General features: G+C 40.7%; 2 protein-coding genes across 2 annotated transcripts; one reads left to right on the top strand and one right to left on the bottom strand.

Annotated features, from left to right (window-relative positions):
- Positions 1–2,652: 2,652 nt before the first annotated feature.
- On the bottom strand, positions 2,653–7,788 carry LOC134373209 (RB1-inducible coiled-coil protein 1-like). Its single transcript, XM_063090768.1, is given in 5 exon segments — positions 2,653–2,693; positions 3,937–4,169; positions 4,171–4,427; positions 4,430–6,301; positions 6,304–7,788. Coding segments are annotated over 5 exon segments (3,816 nt in total). The 5' UTR covers positions 7,733–7,788; the 3' UTR covers positions 2,653–2,668.
- A 1,501-nt stretch (positions 7,789–9,289) lies between these two features.
- On the top strand, positions 9,290–20,426 carry ZNF772 (zinc finger protein 772). Its single transcript, XM_063089560.1, has 5 exons — positions 9,290–9,511; positions 10,006–10,044; positions 11,388–11,514; positions 12,044–12,166; positions 18,742–20,426. Exons 1-5 carry the CDS (start codon positions 9,479–9,481, stop codon positions 19,890–19,892), a joined length of 1,473 nt encoding a protein of 490 aa, XP_062945630.1. The 5' UTR covers positions 9,290–9,478; the 3' UTR covers positions 19,893–20,426.
- Positions 20,427–22,980: the final 2,554 nt, after the last annotated feature.

Raw genomic sequence — 22,980 nt, 5'->3', positions numbered from 1 at the left:
GGGGAGAGAAGAAAATGAAAGTGCTCCTGAACCTACCTTTGTCAGTCGTGGGGTGGCTACACACTGGAAACTTCCTCCCTTAATTTATTTTTCTAAAATAAAAATGAACCAGCCAGCCACCAAAAATAAATAAAATAAAATTTAATTTAAAAAATGACATGAGGTTTGTAACTGAGCATAAGTTAGACAAAGAGTATGAAACAGGAATAGAAAGTAGAATCTGTGAATAAAAAATGAGCAGGAAAGATTGGGGAGAATTAATAGAATTGCATAACAGTTTTCAGTGGACACTTGAGGTTTGTTAACATAAACTTTTGGTAAATTTTAATTCCCAAATGATATTAACAAAAATTAACATATCATAGTTGTCCATCTCAACGAATATCCCCAAGGTTAACACATCTGTGAAACCAGCACCCCAATCAAGAGAAGAACACTGTCAGAATCCCAGCATCTCTGTAACCCTTCCTGTGAATCATGAACCCACCAAGGAGGTCTAAATTCTGGCATTTCTGACTTAAGCATTCTGTTTTCTCACACAGCTTTGCCTGTTTTGCAGTTTGTACTCATTTGAATCTCATAAATTCTTTTCCTCTTACTTTATTAGAATTGTGTGAGGATAATGACTAGAATTTAGAGCTGTATTTACGATATGTGGCCTAGAATATACGCCTGATGAGATGCAACTAATAAGGATGTGGATAGACCAGTACAATTATTGTGTGCATGTGTTTTTTTTAAATAGATTCTGAAATGCAATGGGCCACTCTTTAGTGATCTTTAGGGCTTCTTCAATGAAGTCCTGCTCCTTTGTGCTTCCTTGGCTTGGCTTCTGTCTCAGGGTTGAGAAAACTTAGATATTCCATTTTCAAAGCAAAGGATAACAAAATCATTGACTTTATGTAGAATAGGAGCTATATCAGATTTTTCCTAGGGAATTCTTATTTGGACACCATCCACCTATATCTTGGATTAAACAGTTTCCCTAAACGCAACAAGATTCTACCCTCACATAAAAGGCACATAGCTATGCTCTCTTGTGTTGGGCAGTGGACTTGGACTCTCACTGAGATTTCATGATTCATGAAGAGTAGCACCAAATCTGTAACACAGCTTTTAAATCTGTTCACTGGCCTTCTAGGTTTGGCAAGAAATGCTTTTAGTTCTTGCTGTAAAGGAGAGATGAGGTGCAAGTTAGAAAGTGGGCTAACTTAGAGGCATTACCCAACTTCTCTGCTGAGGAAGAATTCCCAGAAACAAGACAGCAGCAGTGACTCTGAGAACCAAGACAACATAGAAATTCCGGTGGATACACTGCAGATGGGTTACATTACTAACTTTGAGGCTAAAATCTAGAGGGTAGGTAACAAGGGAAACTCAGGCCCTTCTCCCTCTAGTCACTAAGGTGCTCCTGAGTTTTCCAAATAGAAACTGATTTGTTTTGAAATCTCCTTCTGCATGATATATGGAGAAAGACCTGAGGTGAAGAAAGAACTGACATAGAAGACAAGGCTGAGGTTGTTGTGTACTTCAGGAATGTAATCTGGTAGACCAGCCCACTAGGGGTGGAGCTGGAGGTGTTGAGAAGAGGATGATCTGGGACATATTAGGAAGCAGAGGTGGCAAGACATGTGGATGGTTGGGATGATGAACTGAGGCTCAGGCAATAACAGCTCTGCCCTTGGACTCTCTATCTGTGGGTCAGCAAGGCTTTTCCTGTTCAGATTTCTTGGTCAGCATTCAGTAAACACGTTTATGGAATAAAGGAAGCTGAAGGCTCATTTTTCTAGGACAAAGAAAGGGCCAGACTTATTCTCGTCCTCATGTCAGTTTCCTCGGCAGTTGAATTTTTTACGGCCTCATTTCTCCAACACAGAAAGGGCCCTGAAGTCAGCCAGACAGATGATCTTGAGTAGGAGGCCATGTTAGGAAGCAGTTACTCATGGCTCTTTGGACTCCATTTTCAACTATGCCACTTATCAGTCATGACTGACAGCAAGTCATGGACCCTTTGAAGCCTCAGCTTTCTCATATTAATCTGGGTGAAAAATTCACTTCACAAGGCTGTTGTGCAGTTTAGGATGTTGAGCATCATGCCCGTAAAATGTAGGATGCAATGTCTAGGAAACAGACATGATTAGTAAATGTCAGTTATTGTTATAATTATTATCACTCACGGTCTTACCCCTTTATGTTGTCTTACTCCACTCTCACCTTACTAACAAGGACATGTTGCTGACCTGCAGTTTCCTGATGACATCTCAGGCAATTTCGTTGGGTCAAGGGCCTCATAACGTTCACACATGAGGACTAAAGCAAATTCTGGACATTCCAAACCACAACATAATTCTCTTCTCACTGATGCGGTAGCAGGGGGGTGAGGGGGAATCACCATAGAATGATAGTCAGGTTTTCAATTAAAATTCAAAGTCTCCTGTGGAAATTCACTAAGGCAAAGAAAATCCTTTGTGAAGGGTGTTTCATTCCATCAAAAATTACTGACTGCTTGTTTGCGCATTTATTCCATATTCACTTAGGGCTATAGACATATCTGATGTTGTGTGGGGGGGTTTCTTTGTTTTTGTTTTTGTTGTCTCTCTTTTTCTATTTCTTTTACCATTATTTTACCTTTAATGATTATTTATTTATATTCCAATTTCTTCCTCTTCTAGCTCGAAAAGCATATATTTAACCTAAAAATTACAAATATTTAATACGTTAGAGTATAAGGTTGCAAATACATTTTACTTTCCTCTTAAAAATATAAAAGATTTAAAACATTAAGCAATTAGCCTTCTTCCATTTTTTATAGTATTTTATTATCATCACTATTATTGATAAAATATATGATAAAATATACATAAAATAAAATATACCATTTTTACTATTTTAAAGTATGCAATTCAATGGCATTTAGAACATTCACAATGTTGTGCAATCATCAGCCTCCTTTCAATTTATGTTACGAAAGTTACTCATTAGAGTTTCATCATACTAATTCCATAAGGAGCTATAATCATGTTTAACACAGAAATGAGCAGTTACTTTAATCAAAAGAGGCACCTCTCTTCACCCTCATTTCTTCTTTCATCGCAGACTTTTCACCTTCTTTCAACCTTGTTTGGCCTTGAGTATTATGTTAAGATATTTATTTTCTGTATATGTGTATTTCCATTACATTTACTATTTTTGGCCTCAAATAATCTTATGCCACACTTTTTTTGTGTGTGTGTGATCTAGAAACTGTTTATTGGGCCATAAAACCCCTGCATAAATTTTTACAAAGTAGAAATACTAAAAACCATCTTCTGTGGTTCTTTCAAAAGGCAGTAACATCAGACAGTAGCAATAACAAAAATGCAAAAACAACAACAACAAAAATCAACCCACGACCAAAGTATCAAACCTGGAATTTAAAAACATTATCTTTCAAACTACAGAGGAAATAACTGAAATTGTAATATTAAGAAAATAACAATGATGAACACTCTACATATTCGCAATCTATGACACAACCTTTGCTTAACATACCAAAGAGGAAACTTTGCTCAGAGGAAACTTTTAAAGTCGTTAATACATACATACTAAATTTAAAGAGAACGAAAATAAGCAATTTTCAACTGAAGAATTTAGAAAAAACCATAAATAATAAATTTATGAATTAGATAAAAGTTCCTCAAAACATTTCAAATTTTCAAAAAAGCATTTCTCTGAAAATCCAGAATGCTGAATCATTTTTGAAAGGCATTAATGGGTTTATAGTATGTTATTTTTATAATGTTTGCAATATACACTACTTAGAAATTAAAAGTTTTTGTTTCATGAAAATATCCCAATTGCTACATTTACCTAAGGTAAATGAGTAAATCAATGTACTATGTTTACACATAGAACATTTGAATGTTTTAATTTTATAACAACAGACTTAATTCTTACCATTTTGCTATTTGATTCTCAAGATGTTTAACTTTTTCTAATAATTCTTTCTCAACAACTTCTCTCTCCAGTTTAAATTCTTTCAGGGCAGTCTGAATAGCTTCACCCTTTTCACAATTAAGCTTCTGAATTAACTGTTTTCTGTCTTGTTCGAGGCTCATGACCAATTTCTCTTTGTCTTTCTCAAGGTTCTGGATAATATCTTCATATTTCTCTTCTTGTTGAGTGATTTTTTTCATCTTTTTGTTTCTCAAGAGCACTTAATTCTGATTCCACTTTACTCTGCAGTTCAACTACTTGCTCTTTTAGGTTTTTTTCTATTTCAAATGCTTGGTAATGTAAAGATGTCACTTTGTTTAACTCAGCTTTAAGCTTGTTAGATTCTTCTTCATGCCTACTAATTAACTCTGAAATGCACTGATCCTTTTCAATTGTCATTAAAATTCCTAGCTCTGCCAAACCCACTTGATAGTTTTCATTGTTATCCTGAACTTTTGGTTTAGTTTACTTATTTCTATTCTCAAATTTTCTGTCTCCTGTTCAATGAGAGATGTCAAGGTCTCATTATGCTGGGCTCTGCTTTCTTCTAGCAAAATTTTTATTTCATCAGTTTCTGCTTCCTTCAATGCAAGTTCAACCTCTAACTTGCATCTCATGTCGGACAAATCAGAAAACTTGAGTTTTAATTCCTGTAGCTGTTGTTCTTTTTCACTGATAATTGTGGCATGAGATTCCTGTATTTGATCAATTCTTTGTTGATTTTCCTTTTTTAATTTCTCCAAAGAAACTTTGTGGTCTGTCATAACTTTCTCAAACTCCTGGTTATGCCTGACGTGCAACATGTCCTCTAATTCCTTTAGATGACTTTGCTCTAAGCACTGAAGTTCTGCCCTCAATAACTCCATCTTCTCATCATTTTCAACATGGAGCTTTTTTAAGTCTTCTAACACCAACTCTCGTGACTGCTTCAATTCTTTAATTTCACAATTTTGAGTGTGCATTATATTTTCCATCTCTAACAACTTCTGATCCTTTTCATTCTGCAGACAGATGACAGCTTCTTTCTCATGTTTAACCAAAGCAAATTCATTATCTTTATTTTGTAAAACCTCCTCAAGGCATACTAAGTCCCCTTTCAATTTTTTAATTTTGTTTTCATTTTCTTCACTCTCCTTTATCGGTGCACCAGGTTTACTTTCATATTCATTTCTTAGACACTGTAGTTCTTTTTGATGTTTTTCTTTTAGTGTTATTTCCAGAGAACATTTTACTTTTTCAATAATGTTTCTTATTTCTACTGCTGCACATTTTAAAGAATTTGAGAAGTCACACTTTTCTTTTTGCACAAATGTCCTCAAGTGGCAATGGTCTTCCTTGATGGTTTTTATGCTGAAGTGAGAGTCTTGGGCAACAACTCTACATTTTTCCAACTGGACATTCAAAGAAGCATGATCTCCAAAATCCTCTTTACCACATATATTTGAATCCTGCATGTGTCTACTGTCTATTGCATTGATAACTGATGAGTAAAGTGATTCCACCATCATTTCTGGACTTTGTGGATCACTTATATGATTAGGAGATGATAAATTTTCTTCTATAACAAACTCATTCACAGCAGACATAAAATCTGATTCAGGACTTTCTGCTAATGAATCCAAGTCTAAAGAAACTTGGTGAATAGTTTGTTCTATGTTTGGATGGGGGATAGTTTCAAAATCAAATGTATGTGCATCAATGCTATCTGGAGATAATTCTTCTAAGGGACATACTGCAGGACATAAGGGATCCTGAATGGTGAGTGGAGGAGGAATTCTTGGTGAGGTAGTAGTTGTAATTTCTGTTGCACTTTCTGCCCTTGGTGAAGAAGCAGACTGTGGGGATGCCTTTTGTTCACTCAGTAGATCTGTAATGGTCTGTGACATTTCATCCAAACTTTGTGCTGCTTTTACCAAATTATGTAAAGCGAGTACATGCTGGTGTAGAGGTTCGAAGTCACAAAGTAAAGGACACCTAAGGAATGGCTGAACTTCTGAAGGACAAAATGATTGCAGAAACTGTAAATCTTTTAATGAAATATCTGGAAGCTCACAGTCAAACTTTCGAGGCTTCTGAGTACAAAAGGAAGGGGGCCAGGAGTCCAGTCCCCTAAACAGACGATTTCTTAAAAATGATTTCCTAATTAATTTCCCAAAGGATTCCCTTTTTGACTTTTCTCCTTCATATAATTGTTTTCCATCTTTGACTAAAGCACCAGCCCACTCCCTGTAGTGTTTTATGAACATTTTTCTCCTTACAACCTCAACAACAGCTAAGCAGTACATCTGAGGAACTGTACTAAGAGCTTCAACAATTTTGACTCTAACAGCTCTATAACGAGGCGGAGCAAAGCTTGCAATTTCTCTCCATCTTGATCAGCATGAAGCATTACAAAGCAACACCACTTCAGTCTGACATGTAGATTATTAGCTAGCTCTTGTTTGGCAGTGGTACACTTCAGTTTAATATCCAACAATTTTCTATGATTTTGCAACATAATCATCAACTGATTTGCATGACTCAGGCACAAATCAGGTAATACAGACGCATCCTTCAAGTTTTCAGCTCTCATCTGATTAGCTACAAATCCCTGAGCGAGCTCTTTCTGTTCATTCACCAGCCGGCCACAGCTAGCTATCATCTGGTCCAGGGCGTACAGGCGATCTTCAAGCCCTTTAATGGCTTTCATATTCTGATTATCAAGTTTGGCAATAGTTTGACGGCATTCTGCTATAAATGGTCGAATAATCCGTGGGCCAAGCCTGCTCATAGAATCAAAGCACTTTCTAACCAAAGATTCCACGTCATTAGGTCTATCTTGAACATTTATCCAGTCTAACAAAGAAACATTGAAAAAGGGCAGATCATCGTCCTTAGCATCTGCTGAAGTCTCATCGTGCTGGACAGTACTCTGACAAGACTCCCTAACTTCTTTTCTACTTTCAGCATCTGTAGCATCTGGGGCTACATGTTCCACTGACTTGTGAAATGAGGTTAACAAGGATTTGTTAGTTTTTGTAGGCATATCAGGAGAGAGCACCAGTTCAGTGGATCTTTTCGTCTCAGCCTTATCTGCTTCATGTTCAGGTAAAGAATCCAGTCTCCCCAAACATTCCCTGCAACTATGTCTGGTTAGACACTCCAACAGTGGAATCTTGGCCATTACAGAAACTGCAGTTCCTAAATGAGTAAGTTTGAACTTGATGTCTTCTATGGATTGCAGATAATTTGAATAAATACTTTCAAACTTGAAAAGTAGCTTTTGGTATGAATTTGAACAGTCCTCCAGATTGGCCATGATTGCAGCCCAGCCTTGGTGCTGAAGATGTTCATCATGGACAAGACCTTCACAAAAAGAACAAAGTTTCTTGGCAACTTCATACATTTCCACTGCAAGTTGTGTCCTTGAAGCGACAGTGTGAAAAACTGCAGGCATCATAAGAGATGCTTCAACTTTTATTTCCATGTCATTTTCTGTTGAAAATGTAGTTTTAGGCATAGCAGGTGGGCGATCACATAAGATCATTTCTTTGTTAAAAAGAAAAATTGGATTTGTGTCCGTCCCAGCACTGTAGGTGCATACTCTTCGATCTGCAGCCATGCATTCTCCTCCATTGACCACCAGCACCTGGTGCTGAATAGCAATCTTGTATTTGCTTTGAATGGAATGCTTCAGATCTGCCACAGTTTGCACTGTAAGTTCGGTGTCAAATGTTAGAGTAGTTCCAGTGTTGACCAGAAATACATATAACTTCATGATGATTTCTCTGGATGCTGTGAGCTTATACCTCCCCCTCTGATATGCTTACGTCAGGCACTGTGAAAAGGCACTTTTCTTTGAAAGCAGATTAAGACTGGCTTGTGTTTGCTTTGCTTGATATTAGCAACTGAATGGCATAAATGGTTAAACTCATAGACCAGGCTGCGCCTCCTCCTTCGCCGGCGGCACCCGGCACCATCTTCCGCCGCCGCCTTGTCCTCGGCGGCGGCTACCAACCGCCCATTCGGCACCGCCAACCGACACAACCGTCGGCGTCCCGGGCGCCCGCCCGCCGCGGTCCCCAAACTCCGGGCGGGAGGGAGCGGTCGGGGCGTGCAGGGACGCGATCAGGCCCCTCGGCTCTGGATCGGGGGCCGGAGAACAGGAGGCCGCGACCGGTCAGAGCCGAGGGGCCCGGGAGACCGGAGGACCCCGAGGCAGCGCCGAGAGCTCGGCAGGGCCGCGGACACGGCGGCGGCTGGGTCTGTTATTGTCAACTCCGTCTCTTCCTCCGCGGAGCATGCCGGGAAACGGCCGGCCGCGGGGGAGGGGTGCCCCGAGCGGCGCCTACGCCACACTTTTGAAAAGACATTTTTGTGGTGTATAGAAATTTAGTTTGCTGGTTTTACTTCTACACAGAAACTGTTCCCGTTGCCCTTTTCATTGCCAAATGACATTTGGTAGATCTTCCATCTTTTCAGATACCTGTAAGATACCTAAAAATTATTGAATACATCTCTCTGTATAAGGAATATGGAATGCATGGAAAAATAAAATTGTAACGTAATACAAATCCTTCCACAAACTGTTTGAAGTACCTTCGTATTATCTTAAAAAAGAGTGTTCCTCGCTGAGTTTGACAGTCACTGACTATATAGGCAGGAGAAATATTTTCTGAGGTAACCAGAGACACAAGCGTTCTCCACACACTTCAAGGCTGTCCAACATCCCTACTCCGTGTTTCAGAGGCCATTGCGGGGTCTGAAGTCTTTTCTTTCATGTGCATGACCCAAAACGCTGAGGCACACAAAACTAGCTGTAGAACCTCAGGCGACCTGTATTTGAAAACAACATAATATTGTTTAGCTCCCAGCTATAGAAGACTGAGTGACAAAAAGAAAAAAAAAGAAAAAAAAAAGTCTGAATGACAACTTACGTTGTGTCCGTTTAGTTTTTTGACCAGCATTCTCCGTGTGAGGAAGCCTGAAATAACATGTCTCTAAACATTTCTGTGATATGTTACAGGCGACACTCACCAGAAATATAGACGCGCTCCTCTAAGAGGAAGCGAAGATCCGCCTAAATCTTAGAGACTCTAGAGACCATTTCCACCAACGTGGTTGGGCCTTTGCCCTGGAGATCCTACGGGATTTCCTCACCATGGTTGTTGCGGTGAGAACTACATTACCCAGAAGCCTGGCAACGCTGGGCCAATGAGGGTCCACGAAAAAGTCGTTTCCGTTCCAGCGGAAGACGCCGGGGCGGGACTTCCTATTCCCTCCTCGGGCGGACATTTTGGTTGCTTTTGAATTAATTTACCAGGTCAGACTTCGGCGCGCAGTGTGGGACCCGAGGTGACAGAAAAGGGAAAACATGAGAGAAGGTGTTGTCTTCTTTGAGCAGTTTCGGGCCTGAGGGTCGGCGGTGGCGCCGCACGAGTGATCCGGCCGGTGGGCCAGGCCCTGTATCGCGGAACCCAGATCCCAGTAAATATCGCCCCCATTTCCTAGTTCACAGGCTCCAATGGCGGTGGCTGCGCTGATGGAACCGGTGCAGGTGGGTTCTGTGTCTCCGGCTTCTCGCCCCGACACCCATCTCTAAATCTTAAAGCCTCGAATGGGGGGCTTCTCGGGTTATTGCAGCCCAACCCCGTACGTCCGTGTGACACAACTGGAACATTTGGGAACCTGGGGTCTTTGCTGTCTGAAAGGATCAGAGCGTGTGAGGAGGAGTCACACCTGGAATATCAGCCTGATCAGCTGGGGCTTCTATTCTGAGAGTGATGGGAACCATGGAAAGTTCTGAACAGAGGAGGGACACGATCTGAGAACAACTTTGGGTAGGAATAAGAGTGATGAGGACAGTGGGGCGCAGTAAGATTGAGAACTAATCCAAGGCAACACGGTTGTTAAGAGGCATTCCTGAAGACAGGCATAGAGGGTAGACAGTCAGCCCCAGGTCACTTTGTAGAAGGGCAGGAATAGGAGACAGACCTGGATCCTTAGGGCTTCTTCATGATTGCTTGCCTCACAATCTTGCTTTTCCCACAGGTTTCCATGAACTCAGAAGTAATTATGGACCCTATACAGGTGAGGGGAGGATGCTTTCACTGATCCCACCCCCACCCACATGTTCTCCAGGATTGTGATGTCATATAGAACAGTTTCCTGCTATTCTTTGATCTCTTGGGTGTAAGGATCCTGGAAAAACCTCAATCCCAGGGTCCTGAGTCAAGGTCAGGGGTTCTGTGGAGGGGTTCCCATTTCTGGTAACACTGGAATGAGGTTAGAAGGTTGTTCCATGCACAGCAACCAACATGTGAAAATAGTTGGAGTGAAACTGAGATGGGAGTTTTCAAGAAACTGCAGGTGTCTGCCATGTGTGTGGTAGGAACCAAGAGCAGAGGGGCAGGAGTCAAGCCTGAAATGGCTGGCTCAGGAGCTGGGTCTCTATTCAGAGGGTGATGTGGCCATGGGAAATATGGAGCAGAGGAGGGAGGTAATGTGGTCCAGGTCTTAACAGCTCTCTCTCTAGATGCCAGGTAGAAAACAGACTGTTTGGTGGAAGTTGGGGAAGTTATGGTGGAGGCAAGAAGAATAGGGAGGAGTCTACTGTATTTCAGGTGATTGGTCATAATAGATGGGCCATAGTAGATGGGGGAAGTAACTGGATCAGGTTTGCTGTGGTGAGAGAGAAAAAGAGATAATGCCAAGGTTTTCAGCCTTATCAGCCGAAAGGGTAGAAGCTCTGCCAGCTGAGATGGGCAAGTCGTTGGCAAAAGTAACTATTAGTGTGGAAATGAAGTTTATTTCTGGCCATATGAAGAGTCTGAGGTGTTCCAGAGAACACTGAGTGGAGGTGTCAAGTGGGCTGCTGGACACACAGGACTGGAGTCCTGTAGAGACATCCAAGGGTAGAAGATGATATGTAGACTGGGATTTAGGAGGAGAATCTTCCCATCACAGTGATAGTGCTATTAGTGAGCAGGAAAACGATGGTGGAAGCTACTGACTGGGTAGAGGGCCAGAACTGTGAGACAGATGTGATCCAAAGAATGATGTGCATGTAGAAAGAGTGTAGACTAATAGCCCCTGGTCCCTGGTAATGAGCTTAAGGGAGAAGATAAATCCAACTTTGTTTGTCAGGTACACAAGATCTTAGTTACCCCAGGGGAATTAACCAGCAGAAGGGTGAGACCCTGTATGACAGGCCCAGAGCTCAGATAGTGCCTTTCTGTCCATCTGCCTGTTGCTGTGGGTGGACACAGTGATCAGTGGGACCCCAAGGAGAGAGCAGACACCAATGGCACCCAGTATTTCCTCTGAGTTGAGGAGCTAGATAGAAGAGTGTACCAGATGGAGATGTGTGGGGGCATGGGTGGGGTCCTTGGGAAAGAGGCTACTCATGGACTCCACTCCCCCCATTGTGGCAGGGGCAGGTGAACTTTGAAGACGTGGCTATTTATTTCTCCCAGGAGGAGTGGCAGCTTCTTGATAAGGCTCAGAGATGCCTGTACCGAGATGTGATGTTGGAGAACGTTGCACTTATGGCTTCTCTAGGTAAGGCCGTCACACCCACCCCTTGACTGGATACTGCCCTTCCTCTTTTTCCCAGGGAAGCCCTGTCTTTTCTACAACAGAGCCATGGGCATTGCCTCCTTTCCCATATCCCTGGAGTAGGTGCTGTGAATGCTGGGCCTGGGCTGTGTGCACTCCTACCTCCTGCTCCTGAGCAGTCCCAAGATCTGCTGTTCCAAAGACTTGTAGGGATGGATCCAGGAGTCAAGCATCCTACAGTCAGCCCAGTGACAAGTCTGCCTTTCTTGTCCTCTCCTTAATTGGACACCTCTGTTCATCTCCATGGCATCTCTGTGCCCAAGACTCTGTCCCCTTCCTCTAGCTGACATTTTCTGTAATCCGCTGTGCCAGGAATTGCAAGGATGAGTATGGTCACTACATCTTGGGACCATTGGGCTATTCCTACAAGACCCTACTCTGAAATTTTTTTTAATAATATTTAGTTTTCTTTTCTGTGGAGTTGGTCATCCAATCTGGTGCTGGGCATTCACCTGTTTTATCTTTCCCTTAGGACATGCATCTTCCATGTCCCATATAGCTGCCTCACTGGAGCTGGGCAATGAGCCCTGCATACCTAACTGGGTGGACATGACTCCAGCCATTGCCAGAGAGACTCTAGGTGGATGTGGTCCTGGTGAGTGGGAGCTGAGTGGGAGGTGTGATGTCAGGGCTGAGCTCAAATTATTCCGTAACCTCTCTGTGCCCACAGTTGTTTTAGTGCCACAGTTACTGGCCACACTTCATTTTTGTCTACTTTTCCATTTACACATTCGTCTTTTATGCTCTGACCTTTGGCCTCTGGATATTCCACACCCCTGCCTATTCCACACCTCTGCCTCCACATCTCACTTGTTGTTCTCCATTGATCCCTTTGCAGTGCTCTCCAACATTGGCCTATATGTAATGTGTCTTGAAATGTGCACATACAAGCACATTTAAACAGTCCTTAAACACCAGCTACTCAATGGCAACTTGATTTTCTTAGGAATGGCATACCCTTCTGCATGACTCTCCCCTGTCCCCGGCAGCCAACGAAATCCGATCGTGAATGACTTCATTGATGACCCTGTCTCTTCTTCCCATGCTGTGCCTTACATTTGTGTCCTCTGCCAGTTGAGGTCTCCTCCATTATATGACCTTTAGATGCCGACTACTGCACAGCAGACCTTTGTTCAACTTGAGCTTGGGCTCTTTGTCCTGACAGCAGTTCTATGACAGTGATCTTAGTTGTGTTAGACACACATGTATTCATTTATTTTTTTTTTAAATTTTATTTTGTCGATATACAATGTGGTTGATTATTGTGGCCCATTACTGAAACCCCCCTCCCTCCTCCCTCTCCCCCCTCCCACCCAACAGTATCCTTTCTGTTTGCTTGTCGTATCAACTTCAAGGAATTGTAGTTGTTGTGTCTTCTTCCCCCGCCCCCCGGTTGTGTGTGTGTGTGTGTGTGTGTGTGTGTGTGTGTGTGTGTGTGTGTGTGTGTGTGAATTTATTTATTTATTTTTAGCTCCCATAAGTGAGAACATGTGGTATTTCTCTTTCTGTGCCTGACTTGTTTCACTTAATATAATTCTCTCAAGGTCCATCCATGTTGTTGCAAATGGCAGTATTTCATTCGTTATTATAGCTGAGTAGTATTCCATTCTGTAGATATACCACATTTTCCATATCCACTCATCCAATGATGGACATTTGGGCTGGTTCCAACTCTTGGCTATTGTAAAGAGTGCTGCAATGAACATTGGGGAACAGGTATACCTTCGACTTGATGATTTCCATTCCTCTGGGTATATTCCCAGCAGTGGGATAGCTGGGTCATATGGCAGATCTATCTGCAATTGTTTGAGGAACCTCCGTACCATTTTCCACAGAGGCTGCACCATTTTGCAGTCCCACCAACAATGTATGAGAGTTCCTTTTTCTCCGCAACCTCGCCAGCATTTATCGTTCAGAGTCTTTTGGATTTTAGCCCTCCTAACTGGGGTGAGATGGTATCTCAGTGTAGTTTTGATTTGCATTTCCTGGATGCTGAGTGATGTTGAGCATTTTTTCATCTGTCTGTTGGGCATTTGTATATCTTCCTTAGAGAAATGCCTACTTAGCTCTTTTGCCCATTTTTGAATTGGGTTGCTTGTTTTTTTCTTGTAAAGTTGTTTGAGTTCCTTGTATATTCTGCTTATTAATCCTTTGTCAGATGTATATTTTGCAAATATTTTCTCCCACTCTGTTGGTTGTCTTTTAACTCTGTGAATTGTTTCTTTTTCTGAGCAGAAGCTCTTTAGTTTGATATAATCCCATTTGTTTATTTTTCCTTTGGTTGCCCATGCTTTTGGGGTCGTATTCATGAAGTCTGTGTCCAGTCCTATTTCCTGAAGTGTCTCTCCTATGTTTTCTTTAAGAAGTTTTATTGTTTCAGGATGTATATATGTTTAATTCTTTAATCCATTTTGAGTTGAGTTTACTGTATGGTGAAAGGTATGGGTCTAGTTTCATTCTCCTGCATATTGATATCCAGTTCTCCCAGCACCAATTGCTAAAGAGGCAGTCTCTTCCCCAGTGTATAGGCTTGGTGCCTTTGTCAAAGATCAGATAGCTGTAGGTGTGTGGGTTGATTTCTGGATTCTCTATTCTATTTCATTGATCAGTGTGTCTGTTTTTATGCCAGTACCATATTGTTTTGGTTATTATAGCTTTGTAGTATACCTTAAAGTCAGGTAGTGTTATGCCTCCAGCTTTATTTTTTTTGCTCAGCATTGCTTTGGCTATGTGTGGTATTTTGTTATTCCATATAAATGTCTGGATAGTTCTTTCCATTTCTGAGAAAAATGTCATTGGAATTTTGATGGGGATTGCATTGAATTTGTATATCACTTTGGGTAGTATGGACATTTTCACTATGTTGATTCTTCCAATCCAAGAGCATGGGATATCTTTCCATCTTCTTGTATCTCTAATTTCTCTCAGCAGTGGTTTGTAGTTCTCATTATAGAAATTTTTCACCTCCTTGGTTAACTCAATTCCTAAGTATATTATTTTTTTGGTGGCTATTGTAAATGGGCAGGCTTTCTTGATTTCTCGTTCTGCATGTTCACTATTGGAGAATAAAAATGCTATTGATTTTTGTGTGTTGATTTTGTATCCTGCTACTGTGCTGAAATCGTTTATCAATTCCAAGAGTTTTTTTTGGAGGTTTTAGGCTGTTCGATATATAGGATCAGGTCATCTGCAAACAGGGACAGTTTGACTTCATCTTTTCCAATATGGATGCCTTTTATTTCCTTCTCTTCTCTGATTGCTCTGGCTAGTACGTCCAATACTATGTTGAATAGGAGTGGTGAGAGTGGGCATCCTTGTCTAGTTCCTGTTCTTAAAGGAAAAGCTTTCAGCTTTTCCCCATTCAGAATGATATTGGCAGTGGGTTTATCATATATAGCTTTGATTATGTTGCGATACTTTCCGTCTATACCTAACTTATAGAGAGTCTTTGTCATGAATGAGTGTTGAATTTTATCAATGCTTTTTCAGCATCTATAGAGATGATCATATGGTCCTTTTGTTTGATTTTATTAATATGGTGTATCACATTTATTGATTTGCGTTTGTTGAACCAACCTTACATCCCTGGGATGAATCCCACTTGATCGTGATGAATAATTTTACGTATGTCTTGCTGTATTCTGTTTGCTAGTATTTTAGTGAGGGTTTTTGCATCTATATTCATCAAGGATATTGGCCTGTAGTTTTCTTTTTTGGTTATATCTTTACCTGGTTTTGGTATCAGGATGATGTTTGCTTCTTAGAATGAGTTTGGGAGATTTGTGTCTGTTTCAATCTTTTGGAATAGTTTGTAAAGAATCGGTGTCAATTCCTTTTTGAATGTTTGGTAAAATTCTGCTGTGAATCCATCTGGTCCTGAGCTTTTCTTTGTTGGGAGCTTTCTGATAACAGCTTCAGTCTCCTTTATTGTTATTGGTCTGTTCAGATTTTCTACATCTTCATGGCTCAGTTTTGGGAGCTTGTGTGTGTCCAGAAATTTGTCCATTTCCTCCAGGTTTTCAAACTTGTTGGCATATAGTTGTTTATAGTAGTCTCGAATGATTCCTGTATTTCAGATGAATCAGTTGTAATATCACCTTTTTCATTTCTAATTTTTGTTATTTGAATCTTCTCTCTTCTTTTTTTTGTTAGCCATGCTAATGGTTTGTCAATTTTATTTATCTTTTCAAAAAACCAACTTTTTGATTCATTGATCTTTTGTATTGTTTTTTGGGATTCAATTTTATTAAGTTCTGCTCTGATCTTAATGATTTCTTTCCATCTGCTGAGTTTAGGTTTGGATTGTTCTTGTTTTTCTGGATCTTTAAGGTGAAGTGTTAGGTTGTCCACTTGCCATCTTTCCATTCTTGAGGTGACTATTTAATGCAATAAATTTCCCCCTTAATACTGCTTTGCAGTATCCCACAGGTTTTGGTATGATGTATCATTATTTTCATTAGTTTCAATAAACTTTTGGATTTCCTGCTTGATTTCTTCTTGGACCCATATGTCATTAAGTAGAATGCTGTTTAATTTCCATGTGTTTGTATAGTTTCCAGAATTTTGTTTGTTATTGATTTCTAGTTTTAATCCATTATGGTCTGAGAAAATACATGGGATAATTCCAATTTTTTTGAATTTGTTGAGACTTGATTTTTGACCTAATATGTGATCTATCCTGGAGAATGATCCACGTGCTGATGAGAAGAATGAATATTCTGAGGTTGTTGGATGGAATGTTCTTTAGATATCTGCCATGTCCAATTGGTCTAGAGTCTTGTTTAGATCTTGTGTTTCTCTGCTGATTCTTTGCCTAGATGATCTGTCCAATATTGACAGTGGGGTGTTCAGGTCCCCTGCTATTATGGTATTAGTGTCTGTTTCCTTCTTAACATCTAATAGAGTTTGTTTTATAAATCTGGCTGCTCCAACATTGGGTGCATATATATTTATGATTGTTATGTCTTCTTGATGGATCAGTCCTTTTATCATTAAGTAGTGTCCCTCATTGTCTCTTTTTATGGTTTTTAGTTTAAAGTCTACTTTGTCAGATATAAGAATAGCTACTCCAGCTCGTTTTTCTTTTCCGTTTGCATGGTAAATCTTTTTTCATCCTTTCACTCTGAATCTTTATGGGTGAGGTGGGTCTCTTGAAGGCAGCATATAGTTGGGTCCTCCTTTTTTAATTCAGTCAGCCATTCTGTGTCTTTTGATTGGGGAATTTAAGCCTTTTACATTAAGAGTTCTTATTGAAACGTGTTGATTCATTCCTAGCATTTTATTGATTGTTGTTTGGTTGTCTTAGATGTCTTTTGTTCCTTGCTTTCTGATTTACTGTTTGTTTTCTGTGTTTGTTGGTTCCTTAGGTTGTAGATAGCCTTTTTGTTTGTTTGTTTTCTCTTCATGAATGCCATTTTTATTATACTAGTGGGTTAGATTTTTCTTGGGTTTTTATGGCAGTGGTAGTTATTTTTCAGGAATGAAACCAAGTACTCCCTTGAGAATTTCTTGTTAGGGTGGTCATGTGATGGTGAACTCCCACAGTTTTTGTTTGTCTGAGAAATATACTATTTGCCCTTCGTTTTGGAAGGATAGCCTTGCAGGGTAGAGTATTCTTGGCTGACAATCTCTGTCTTTTAGTATTTTGAATATATCATCCCATTCCTTTCTGGCTTTTAGGGTTTGTGATGAAAAGTCTGATGTTAGCCTGATTGGGGCTCCCTTATATGTGATTTGACACTTCTCTCTTGCAGCTTTTAAGATTCTCTCTTTGTCTTTGAGTTTTGCCAATTTGACTATAACATGTCTTGGAGAAGGCCTTTTTGGATTGTATACGTTTGGAGATCGTTGAGCTTCCTGGATCTGAAGATCTGTGATTTTTCCTATACCTGGGAAATTTTCTGCCACTATTTTGTTGAATATGTTTTCAATGCAATCTCCTTTTTCCTCCCCTTCTGTAATACCCGTGACTCGGATATTTCAGCGCTTAATTGTCTGATATGTCTCTCAGATTTTCTTCAATGCCTTTGATTCTTTTTTCTTTTTTTTTTTTTTTTTGTCTGCTTGTGTTATTTCAAACAGCCCATCTTCAAGTTCAGAGGTTCTCTCTTCAACTTCTGCAAGCCTGCTGGTTAAACTCTCTGTTGTTTTTTTTATTTCACTGAATAACTTCTTCATTTTGGAAGTTCTGCTACATTTTTTTTCAGGGCATTGATTTCCTTGTACATTTCCTCTTTCAGGTCCTGTATACTTTTCCTCGTTTCATCATGATGTGTAGCTGAGTTTTCTTGTATCTCATTCATTTTCCTTAGAGTTATCCCTCCAGATTCCTTGTCAGTCATTTCAAGGGCTCCTTGTTCTATAGGATCTAGAGCTTGACATTTATTATCTTTGGGTGGTGTACTTTCTTGATTTTTCGTATTTCTGGTATCTTTTCTTGGATGTTTATTCATTGTGGCAGGGGGTTTCACAGTCCACAGGTTTTACACTATTGACTGACTAAGATGTTTCTGTGGTTGCCAATTTGGTATGGCTACTTCAGTGACTACTTAGTTGGCCACTAGTGCCTTGCGTGTGTGGTTGCCTCGGTTCTTGGGCCTCTCCGGTGAGCCACCTCTCTGGTCAGCTTGGACTCTGCCGGGCTGCTGGGTGACGGGGCTGTACTGCAGGGTGTCGCTCCTGCCGCTGCTGCTTCCCCCACCGCTGCCGCTGCCGCCGGTTCCTCCATTGCTGCCCTTTACTGGCTTATTAATAAAGGATACGATAAAGGACACCAATGGACACCGGATGAAGAGATGCACAGGGCAAGGCACATGGGACGGGGTGCAGAGCTTCCATGCCCTTTCCGGGAGTGCCACCCTCCAGGAACCTCCACGTGTACAGCTATCCTGAGGCTCTCTGAATATCAACACTGGTCTGTCTAACCTACGTTTTTCACTCCATGTGGTTTACAGAGATTTCAGGGCGGTTACCATCTTCCTTACAGATGATGTTTCCTGGTCATTCAGGGTTAATTTCCGAGGCTGGGAAGTCCAAAGTCCATCTGGTGGTGGTGACAGCAGAGAGGTGGTGGAAGCAGAGGGAGCAGAGAGAGTAGACACACATTTATAATGAGGCTACCCCCTCCCACCTATGTCAGTTGGTACTTCATGAGTATTTCTTTGCTTTCAGGTTGTTGGCATGGAATGGAGGGTGAGGAGACACCTTTGGAGCAGAGCATTTCTATAGAAGGAGTGCCACAGATCAGAACTCCCAAGGGAGGCCCTTCTACCCAGAAAACCCACCCCTCTGAGACATGTGGCCTGCACTTAAAAGATACTTTGCAATTGGCTGAGCACCAGGAAATATATCCTGGGCAAAAACCATACATGTATGTGGCATGTGGGAAGCAATTCTGGTTCAGTCCAAATCTTTGCCAGCACCAGAAGCAGCACTGTGGAGATAAGCCCTATAGAAGAGAGGAGGGTAGGGCCTTTCTAGTGAACAGCTGCCCTGTCCAAACATCAGAGATACCTTTTATTACAGGGAAGTGTTGTAAGGATTTCCCAACCAGCTCAAGCATTTTCCAGCACCATGCCCCTGCAAATAAGCGGAAGCCACACACTAACACCAAGTGTGAGCAGGCGTTTCACAGTGAACAAAAGCAGTACAAGTGCAGTGAATGTGGGAAGACCTTCAGCCGCAAGGACTCACTTGTTCAACACCAGAGAGTCCACACTGGAGAAAGGCCTTATGAGTGTGGTGAATGTGGGAAAACCTTCAGCCGCAAACCTATACTTGCTCAGCACCAGAGAATCCACACTGGAGAAATGCCTTATGAGTGTGGCATATGTGGGAAAGTTTTTAATCATAGCTCTAACCTTATTGTACATCAGAGAGTACACACTGGTGCGAAGCCTTACAAGTGCAGTGAATGTGGGAAAGCCTACAGCCACAAATCCACACTTGTTCAGCATGAGAGTATCCACACTGGAGAAAAGCCTTATGAGTGTAGTGAATGTGGGAAATACTTTGGTAATAAATACAGACTCATTAAACACTGGAGCATTCACACTGGAACAAGGCCTTATGAATGCATTGCATGTGGAAAATTTTTTAGTCAAAGCTCTGACCTTATTGCACACCAAAGAGTTCATAATGGTGAAAAGCCTTATGTGTGCAGCAACTGTGGAAAAGCCTTTAGCCACAAACATGTACTTGTTCAGCACAATAGGATTCACACTGGAGAAAGGCCATATAAGTGCAGTGAGTGTGGGAAGGCCTTCAGGCAGCGGGCCTCCCTCATTCGTCATTGGAAACTTCACACTGGAGAAAGGCCTTAGGATAGCAGGGAATATGACATCTCTTCAACATAATGGCTGACACCAGAGAGAAGCTCTGATGAGCTTCTATCAACCAGATGAACCTCGTACATTTGAACACCCACGCTGCGTAGATTCTTGTGAGTGCCAGCTATGGGGGAAACTTTCTGGAGCTATGTTGCATTTTCTACCCTGTCCAGGATTCTTGCTGTAATTATATAACTGCCTGTGCCTCTTACAGAAGCCATCTATCTTTGTACTGGCAGAGTCCTACATTGTATAAGTCATCCCAGTGTGCTTTGAAAGGCAGAATTCTGTGCTCCTTCTCCTTTCCCTAAAGTGACTGACTCATCAACAGCCTGAGCACATTGACAGTCCTTGCTCCTTCCTGCCTGTCTCCCCATGCTCCAACCCCCACCCCCGACTGACTGCTTTAAGCATGGAGGTGACCCAGTTTTGGCCAGGATGATGCGAGCTTTGTTCTTATGGCTGCTTACAGAGAAGGTTTCCCTTTTTGGATATTGTTGGTCTCATGTGGCACTTGTGAAGGATTTGTCCAGTCTCCAAGACACCTAACCTGAATTTGCCTGCCTCATTGTTCTGATTTTGCAGCAAATACATTAATTTTTACACTACTTTAATCTTAGAGATTCTGTTCACTTTGTGGGTTGGGTTGAGAGCAGAATTGGGCTCTGGCAGCATGAAGGTATGAACAGCTTTTGTGAGAGCTCCAACTCTTTGTGTCTCAGAGGTGATAGGGTGGCAGAATAGCTCTCATTCTAGTATCAGTCTTACTTGCATTGTTGCTTAAGCCATCCTGGTAAAGAATACTGATCTTTGTGGGCCTAATCATGTGGTCCGTATGCCAAAATTATTTATATGACCAAGGTCACTCTGAGCAATGAGTGTTTGTTGTGACAATCTCTAGTGTGTGGGGGGGAGCAGCATGAGTTGGGTCCCTTGTTCCCAGAGGATATTTCATATTCCCCAGCCCTCTTGAGGAGATCTTGACCTCCTGGGATCTGCAAAGATCCGTAAAGTCTAGTATTTGATCAGCAGGTATAACTGCCTGTCCCCTAAAAGGACCAACTGGGTATCATAATTGGTACAGAGACACTAATTAATAGGGATTTGGGACACTGCAGTAAGCTAGAGAGAATATGAGTTTTCTAAAGTTGTATCCATGTATGTTTCCATCACTATGCCTTTGTTATGAGGGTTTACAGAAATTCTCAGGACTCCCATGTCTCCTATGGGTAAGGTCACTGTAAGAGCAGTCAGTCTAAATGTTTCCTGCAATAAATGACATATTTATAGTATATGGTTTTATAAGTTTTGATACATTTGCATCTATGAAACAAAAAGTTTTCTGATTGCCTTTATAATCCCTCCCTCCCCCTCACCCATCCTCATATCCTCAGCCAACCACTGACCTGATGATGTCACTACGTTTTTTTACATTTGCTAGTTTTCTGTATATAGAATAATTCAATATGTACTCTAATGTATCTGGCTTCTTTAACTATGTGTAATTATTTTGTGATTCATCCATGTTTTGTTATTTTATTCCTTTTCATTTGTACTTTTGCTGAGAATATTCCAGTGTAGAGAAATAGTTCCAAATCAAGTGATCCAAGAGAGAATTCACACAAGAACCAATCTACAGTATCTGTTATAATTTTAACCTAAATGTAATGCACCATCATTTCTTCTTTTTTTCCTGCCCCCTTTCCTCCCCACCCCTCCACCCTCTCTCCCTCCCCCACCACCCTCATATATTCTATAGGTGACAATGACTAATCATGATAAAAGGTGGAAGGGAATTACACAAAAGTGAAAATACAAGGAAGTAAGGATTTGTAGGTTTTTTTCTTGGAAGTTGGTGACCATTATCGTGTTTTTCTTTTTCAGTCTTTTAATGGTGAATTATATTGACTGATTTTGAAATGTTAAACCAACCTTACATGTCTGAGGTAACTCTCATTTGGTCATGATGCATTATTCTTTTTATGTTTTGTTTAATTTGGCTTAGAATTTTTTTCTTTATAAGAGTTTTGCATCTATGTTCATGTGGGATGTTAGTCTCTAATTTTCTTAATGCTTGGGTTTAGCTTTGGCATTGACATAATGGTGGCTTTCCAGAATAAATTGGGAAGTATTCCTTACTCTTCAATTTTCCAGAAGAGTTTGTGAAGAATTGATATTATTTCTTTCTTAAACGTTTGGTAGAATTCACCAGTGACACCACTTGGGCATGGAGTTTGTTTTGTGGGGAGGTTTCTAACTACCAGTTTAATTTCTATTGTTGATAGCTATACACGTTATACGTACATACATATTCACTTGCACATGTGTTTGTGTGTATATATGTATATATTCTGTCTATAGTGAGCCGTGGTGATTTCTCTCTTTCAAGGAGAGTGTTCATTTAAGTAGTCAAATTTTTCAAAATATTTTCTTTTTATTATTTTAGCACATGCAGAATCTATAGTGATGCCACCTCTCAAGATTATTCCTCATACTGATAATGTCTATATTTCTCATTTATTTATTTATTTTCTAAAAGATGACCAGTAAGGGGGATCTTAACCCTTGACTTGGTGTTGTCAGCACCACGCTCTCCCAAGTGAGCTAACTGGCTATCCCTGTATAGGGATCGAAACCCGTGGCCTTGGTGTTATCAGCACCGCACTCTCCCAAGTGAACCGCGGGCCAGACCCATCATTTATTCTTGATCAGTTTTGCTGCAGATTTATCAATTTTATTGGTCTTCTTTAAGCACTTGGTTTCACTGATTTCTCTGTTTTTGTTCTTTTTTTTTTTTTTCTGTTTTGACCTTTACTGTTGCCTTCTGCTTTTATTGGATTTCATTTTTCTTCTTTTGCTCCTTTTTAACATGGAAACTGAGGTCCTTCATTTGAAACCTTTGTTTATTTCCTAATATCATTTCTTAATGCTAAAATTTGTCCTGTAAGAACTGCTTTATTTATTTATTTTTATTTTTAATTTCTTAGAAATGCACTGAACTGTATGAACTGCTGTAGTTGCCTCCCGCATTAGATATATTGTTTTCATTTTAATTTCTTCGTTGAAACATGGCTCTTTTTAG

The sequence above is a fragment of the Cynocephalus volans genome, chromosome 3 (genome assembly GCF_027409185.1).
Source record: "Cynocephalus volans isolate mCynVol1 chromosome 3, mCynVol1.pri, whole genome shotgun sequence".
Classification (NCBI taxonomy): Eukaryota; Metazoa; Chordata; class Mammalia; order Dermoptera; family Cynocephalidae; genus Cynocephalus; species Cynocephalus volans.
Note: the sequence above shows the minus strand (reverse complement) of the source record. Positions and strands in the feature narration are given on the sequence as shown.